This window comes from Pelodiscus sinensis, chromosome 2, assembly GCF_052426305.1.
Source record: "Pelodiscus sinensis isolate ZL-2025 chromosome 2, ASM5242630v1, whole genome shotgun sequence".
In the NCBI taxonomy this organism is placed as follows: Eukaryota; Metazoa; Chordata; order Testudines; family Trionychidae; genus Pelodiscus; species Pelodiscus sinensis.
In genome coordinates, this window is record NC_143053.1 from 246,522,465 (window position 1) to 246,530,130 (window position 7,666).

A 7,666-nucleotide genomic window follows, 5' to 3' on the forward strand; every position below is an offset into this window, starting at 1 on the left:
CATGGAGCCCAGGGTCAGCAGGGGACTCCCCAGCTGACCCAGGTTCTGGGGAAGTGCCGCATAGATCCCGGGATCACCTGGGGAGTTCCCAGCTTACCCCAGGCTCCACTGTGTCTTTGAAATGTGCAGAGGGGGCGCTTCTAAAAGGGCAGCACCACACAGCTGAGATCAGCTGTTCAGTGGCTTCACCTTTGAAACTGCTGCCCGTGCACCTTTCAGAGGGGCAACCATGGAATCTGAGGGCAGCTGGGGACTCCCCAGCTGATCCTGGGCTCCCTGTGGCATTTCTCCGGAACCTGGGATCAGTGCCCAGCTGATCCCAGGTTCTGGGGAAATGATGCTGGGAGCCTGGGATCAGCTGGGGAGTCCAGCTGACCTCGGGCTCCACGGAGGCCCCTTTGAAAGGCGTAGAGGCGGCATTTTAAAGGGGTAGCCCGCCGCACAGCTAATCCGTGGATCAGATGTGCTGCAGCTGCCTCTTTGAAATGCCACTTTGAAGTACCCCTTCCTGCCCCCCCCCCCTTTTGCTGCCTCTCTCTCAAAGAGGCAGCAAAGAGTGGTGTTGGGAGATATCGACTAGTGGACTAGTCAAAATACTATCCGATAAGCAAATACTTATCGGATAGTCAACTAGTCTTTTACATCCTTACTCTACGGAGGGCTGAAGAACAAGTGGCTAAAGAAAATGTAGTCTTCTCTCTACTCCCACAAGGCTATGTATCTTCCTCCAGTAACTGTCCATCTTTAGGCCACATGGATAAAACATTTGAGGGCAGGATGAGAAGCTGTATTCAGCTCAATTCCTGGATTGCGGTCTGTTCAGTTCAGGACTGTATTAAAAAATTTTGATTTTTTTTTTTAAATATACCAAAAAGATGCCAGTTTGGAAAAGTGATTCCTCCTCTTCCCTCTTTAAAGTAACATAGTTAATTCTAGTTAATGTCGTTGCTGGAATCAGTTGAATAGCTTTTGTCAGATTTAGAATTTAACTGTGTTATACAGAGGGAGCGTAGATGAGGTATAAATCAACACTTGTATTCCCCTCCCAATAATGTATAAAGGCTACATTTCATTCATTTTTCTTAAAAAAAAAAATCTTGAACATCATTTAAATAATATGAAAATGGTGTCCAAAATCTCTGTTTTTATAGGCAGCTATCTAAAGATAATCAAAATTTGGGACTAATAATTTGAAAGGGGGGGGAATCCAAAATTGTACCATCCAGCCAGAGAGTCCATGTAAACATCCTTACACACACACACACACACACACACACACACACACACACACACACACACAAAATGCTTTTATCAAGTAGCTAAATTTAAGTCAGTAGCTTCTCAGGGAATACAATTACTGACCCAATCCAGTTTCACAGACTTCCTGCTTCCTGGGAGGTTAATTTGTACCGTCCTTTGGGCACTATTATCATAATAGCTAACATTTTGAGTAATAAGACTGACTGACTTATTTTTTTATTTTAAATTGAAATAGTGGTTCTGCCATGTGCGTGTTTTGGACTTTCCCCTTCTTATTGTGAACCAAACAAAAACAAAGTGAAGAAACTCAAAAGTAAAGACTGCTTTTTACAAAACTCCTTTGCTTTTCATTGTGTCTGATGCAGCAAGACTGAAAGATGAATGAAATGTTGACATGGACTTCAGACTATTTCTGTCTCCATTTTAATCCCTCTGTTCCTCCATATAGCCAATACTGTTCTAATGTGACCAGAGAGATTGCCTTACTATGAGACACTTACCTTTCTGGTATGAAATGTTTTGCTTCAGCAGTCTACTCAACAGAGCATTCACTAAAATAATTCTGTTCAAATTCTGCACCCATTGTCTTAGTTCTTGAGCATCTGAGGTGGTGCAGGTTGGAACATTCCCTTTGGACTGCGCAGTTGGTTTAGTACAGAGAGAGTATTTCAGTCTGATTATTTTGACTTAATAGAGTTGTGTAGAGACGAGTAGGTCCTTTCTATGGAGAATTTCAATATTGAGAAATTTTGATTTCATTCCAATTTGGAATAAAAATTAAAAATGTCAAAATTATCTATGGAATGGAAAGCTCTGGGTTCCCTGGCATAGGTGGGCTACCTCTTAGCTAGAAACACTGGAAGCTGTGTGGTCCCTGACTGAGGGATAGGCTCCCTGCTGGGAAGTCCTTACAGCTTCACTATGCAGGAGCCCAGCAGGTGAGCTGCTGAAGAGTCTGGAATCAGGGGTTCCCATAGCTTACAGGCTTCTGGCTTCCCATCAGCCCACCGGCAGGAAATTGTGATTTTCATTGATTTGACCAAAGTGTTTGACACGGTCAACAGGAATGGGCTCTGGAAAGTACTTGGAAGAATTGGTTGTCCTGAAAAATGTATCAACATTGTTCGGGCTCTACATGATGGGATGCTTGGTTGTGTCCTTGACAATGGAGACACATCGGCATCTTTTGAAATATCAAACGGAACAAAGTAAGGATGTGTCCTTGCTCCTCTCTTGTTCAACATCTACTTTTCAATGATGCTGTTAGTTGCTTTTAAGGACTGCATGTTGGGTTTCGAACAGATGGCAGTATTTTCAATCTCCAGAGACTCCAGGCTCACACTAAAGTGGTTACTACAACTATTTGTGACTTTCTGTTTGCCGATGACTGTGCATTGCTGGCTCATTCAGTGAAGGATGCACAGGAGCTTTTTGATCGCTTTGTTACTTCTGCTCACTGTTTTGGATTCACAGTGAGCCTCAAGAAGACAGAAGTTATGTCTCAGACTGTCTGGAAAGAGCCCGGCACTCCAGTGATTACTGCTGCTGGTACAGTCCTTAAGGCTGTTGACAAGTTCTGCTACCTGGGAAGTGTACTGTCCTCTAGCATAAATGTGGATCATGATGTATCTGCTTGACTAGCGAAAGCCAGCGCTGCCTTTGGAAAACTGACCAAATGCCTATGGAATGACTATGGTATTAAACTCCACACCAAGATAGCAGTTTATCAGGGAGTTGTCCTGAATGTCCTGTTGTATGGCTCGGAGTCATGGACAATATATCGTCGCCATGTTTTGAAGCTCGATCAGTTCCATATGCATTGTCTGAGGAAGATTGCCCATGTGAACTGGTGGGACAAAATTCCTGCTACGGAGGTTCTTAAACTGTGTGGTGTCATGGGCGTGGAAACAATGCTTATGAACAAACAGTTTCGCTGGATTGGTCATGTTATGAGGATGGATGATACACGGATACCAAAGATGGTCTTTTATGGCCAGCTTGCTCATGGAAAGTGCTCTATCAGTGGTCAATATAAGCTCTATAAAGACATCTTAAAGGCCAATATGAAGTAATGTGGCATATCTCCCAAACTCTTGTCCTGGCAACAAACCATTGTACAGGTTCTTAATTGCTTTGAGTGTCAGCGTATCCAGGCATTGCAGGAAAAGCGTAGGATCCGAAAGGAACATACAGCTCCTGCAGCTGGCAGCTTTTTATGTGACACCTGTAATCAGCTCTGCCAATCAAGGATTAGTTTACTTGCTCATCAGAGGCATCATAGAAGATGAGATCCACTGATCAATGGCTCAGTCAAAGAAGAGATCAGAGCAAGTGGCTAAAGAGGATGCAGTCCTCAAAAAAACTATCTGCTTTCTGCCTGCAGTTTCTGTTGAATGTTTTTGTTTCAGATTGGCATTTTCTATCACTAAAATATTTGCTTCCTGTAAGAATTTCTGACCCACTCCAATATTTAATTTTAAAAGTAATATGTCAACAAACGTTTTTAGGACTATTGTTCCAGTAGCAAAATTCTTCTTCTTTAGTTATTGTTCAGTTTGGTTTTTCCAATGATAAGGTCATATTCTCTGGAATTAATTTTTATCTTCTGGCCTGCTTTTTATGGATCTTTGTCTGTGTATAGGATGTAAGATTTGTTAACGCACAAATTTTGGATCAGGTTCCAGTTGCCTTTGGCATAGTGAAAAATGTGAAGATCTAACAAAACACTTTTCCCTTGTAGTCATGCCAGTGGCCTATTGTCTGTTCAAAAGATGTGAATTACCGAATGATTCTGTTAATAGTAATTACAAATTCTTATGAGCTGGTCGCTGATTAAAGAGTTCCATGTTAACTTTAATGGTATAATACTCTGTCCATCAGCACACAAAAGTGTAGGTAGGACTGTCATCTAATTTCATAAATGATTGCTGGACTTATCATCACTAGCTTATCTAGAATTCAATGACTCAATCACCATAAAATGATTATGATCCTAGATGCATTTAAACTGAAAAGATGTGTTTGTTCACAATGTGTCCTTATATTTTTAGGCCTCGGAGTAGAGGAAAAACTGCAGTGGAGGATGAAGACAGCATGGATGGGTTGGAGGCAGCAGAAACAGAAAACACTGTGGAAACAGGTAAGGAGACATACACTATCAGCATTGTCATCTTGACATTTCTCTTTTAGAGGTGTGTGCATGTAGTTATGCAGGAAAATAATCTCTTGCTTTAATATGACACCATGAAACAGGTGTTTATAAAAACGGAAGACTGCATTTTCTACCTTTTAAGAATAGTCTAAAGGGAAATTTTAAATGTTCTTTTGGTAGTTCTACCACTCTCTAACAGAAATAAAATACAGTAGCAGTCATTTGTGTATTATATGCTAAAATACAATGTTATTCGTTGCCCTACAGTAATAGTTAACTAAGGAAATTATACCACAGGGATGGCCAATGTTAGTGCTCTCTGATGCTGTTTGGGGGAAACAGATCAATTTTCTAGTCCTGTTGTAAATATTTACATTGAGGTAGTACCCAAAGGCCTTAATCAGGAGTCAGACCCCATTGTGCTGGGTGCGGGACAGATATAGAAAAGATGTAATCCCTGGAGGATTTCTAGTCTGAAGACCAAAACAGAGATGAATTAAAACATATAAATGAATGGGTATGATGAAGAATTTGCACAGCTTTCTTAGCTTCATGTATGTAGTTCTTGGAAATCTGTTTAGGCTGTGATTACCAGGCAGGATTTTGTAGCAATATGACAGAGATGAGCCTTAAAAAGGCATGTGAAGGAAGGAAGAGAATATGGATTTTTTAGGGGAGCTTTTTCCATACATGTTGGACAGAGTGAAAGAAAGCACAGCAGTGTTCAAGGGAGCAGCTGACTGGTGGGCAGGAAAGGCTGGGAATGCTCTGAGTGTAGGCGGGTGTCCACATCTCAGTGAGTTACTAGATCAGCTAGGGAGAGTGAAGTTAAGTTGTGAAGGACCTTAAAGGTAAAGACAATACTCTTGTATATGATGTAGATGTTATGGGGAAGCCAAGGGAAGGACTTGAATGGCCAGAATAAGGAGTCCTCTTAGTAGCAGTATTTTTAATAGACTTTGGTAAAGCAAAGTTACAGTTGTCAAGGCCATAAAACAGGAAGCTGTGATAGGGCATGAAATTATGAGGACGTGGATAAGAGATTTAGCTGTGTCATCTGGTATCTTGCTTCCCATTTGCTAAGAGTTACCAAGTATTGAGGAGGCTTCGTGCTCAGCCTGTAGGTTTCAGGGCGAGCTTTAAAGTATTCAGCAATAATCCTTATTGATAAATGGTTTGAGAATGCAGAATGAGTTCGTGTAAATATAAACATGTAATGTGACCTTTAGTAACACACTCCACTACTCTGTACCTCGAAACTGCGTTCTTCTCTCTCTTGTCTATTTACAACATGAACCCTTTGAGGCCTGGGCTGTCTCTTGATATATGTTTATATCCTATATAAATGTAATTGTGCCCTGATCTTGGTTGAGGCCTCTAGACACTCTAATATTTGAGTAGTATTATTTGTATTATAAGTGTCAATTGAATTCAGAGTAGGGATGTTAGAAATTGTTTAATGTAGTTAATTGTGTAACCACAGCAATTCTTAGTGGTTATACGATTAATCAATGGTCCCTTGGGGTGGGGGCGCTCCCAGCACCACTCCCGGGGAGCCTCTTGCCACCCCATGGAAAAGCCTCTGTCCATGGCAAGCCCAGGCCTCTGCGGACGGAGGCTGCTCTATGGCAGCAGCCTCTGTCTGTTGGGGGTCCGCACTCCCTGCAAACAGAAGTTGCTTCCCAACCCATGCTGCTGCCTCTAGAGGCAGCAGTGTGGGGCAGCAGGTGGGAGCTGGTTTTTAAACTGGCTCCCGCCTGCTGCCCCACCCTCCTGCCTCATATTTAAGGAGAAATCCAGTTTCTCTTTAAATATGTTGATGCTACATGCTTTTACTGCGTCGTCAAACTGCTGCAGTGTCTAGTTACCTTTGCAATAGATATCTTTTCCCCTAATACCTTTTCTCACCAACTGGCGGTGCTTCTCTTTCTGGCTTCTCAGCACTGCCTTTTCAGCCCAGAACTGCATCTCTTTTCTTCAGGATTTGTTGGCCTGTCCAGTCCCTTATCCCTGTTCTTTATTGGCCACAGTTTTCCTTCGCTCATTTCCCTCCCTCTTCATGGTCTGTGTATGCTTTATAACGGCCATACTGGGTCAGACCAAAGGTCCATCTAGCCCAGTACCCTTTCTGCTGACAGTGGCCAGTTTCATTTGGTGACCCCTAGTTCTTATGTTGTGGGAATAAGTAAATAACTTTTCCTTATTCACTTTTTCCATACCAGTCATGATTATATAGACCTCTGTTATATCCCCCCCTTAGTCTCCTCTTTTCTAAGCTGAAAAATCCAAGTCTTTTTAATTTCTCTTCAAATGGGACCTGTTCCAAACCCCTCATCATTTTTGTTTCCCTTTTCTGAACCTTTTCCAATTCCTCCCACCTGACAGCCCCTTCTCCTCGATGAGTCCTCTCTAGTACTGCTTTCTTTCTGAACCTCCTTTTACCACCACCTCCAGCCTACTTTTGTGATTCAGTGAGTCCCAGTCCCTCTTGACTCTAGCATCTGTCAGACCTCTCCATTTTTCCAGCTAAAAATAACATGGGGAATCACTTTTGAGATTCCACCATCTTCTGATGAATCAAGAAATGATGGGTTAGAATGCTCCTCAATTTTATTGCTGTTTGCCAGAGTATTGTATTTTTGGAGAATTTTGGGAAATCTATTTATGTTTAAAAGATTGTTACTGTTACGTGGTGCCTGGAATGTGCTCTTTTTGGTAACAGCATAAATCTAAAGCAAGAAATAACAAAACAAATACATCTGAGGAGCCTCTGTTGTTTTGCATTTTTTTCATTTTCTTTTCTATTTGTGTATTTCTAATACTGAGCTCCTGCTTCTATTCTCCTGTTTGTAGATTATTGCCTTCCTGTAGTAGTTTAAGCAAATTTCCATCGAAATTGTAGTTTGCCTTTAGCCTTGGTTCTCCTTTTAGGTATCCTGAAATTGAATTCTGCATGCTGATCCTTCGATCATTGTTTTTCCTTATCAACACTTTCAAAGTTACTCACCTTTTCTTTAGATTCCACAGTCCTTCTTGTCCTTGTGTCATCTGTAGATGTTGAGACCATGCAAATTGTCCTTTCTTCCCCATCACATTTGTATACGTGAAATAAACTTAGTTCTACCACTGGGAAACCCTTCTAGATAAATCCAACAATGAGGATTTACACTAATGATAGAAATGTAGCCGTGTTAGTCTGGGGTAGTTGAAGCAAAATGCAGGACAATGTAGCACTTTAAAGACTAACAAGATGGT

At 41.6% G+C, this 7,666-nt stretch overlaps 1 protein-coding gene across 13 annotated transcripts in view; it reads left to right on the forward strand.

Moving 5' to 3' along the window:
* The window catches only part of KMT2C (lysine methyltransferase 2C), a 347,150-nt gene that overhangs the window by 73,562 nt on the left and 265,922 nt on the right, over nt 1-7,666 (forward strand). For all 13 annotated transcript variants that reach the window (XM_075922783.2, XM_075922788.2, XM_075922785.2 and 10 more), the window contains one exon: nt 4,311-4,399. In XM_075922783.2, the coding sequence (XP_075778898.2) occupies nt 4,311-4,399 (89 nt within the window). The remainder of the gene's footprint in view (nt 1-4,310; nt 4,400-7,666) is intronic.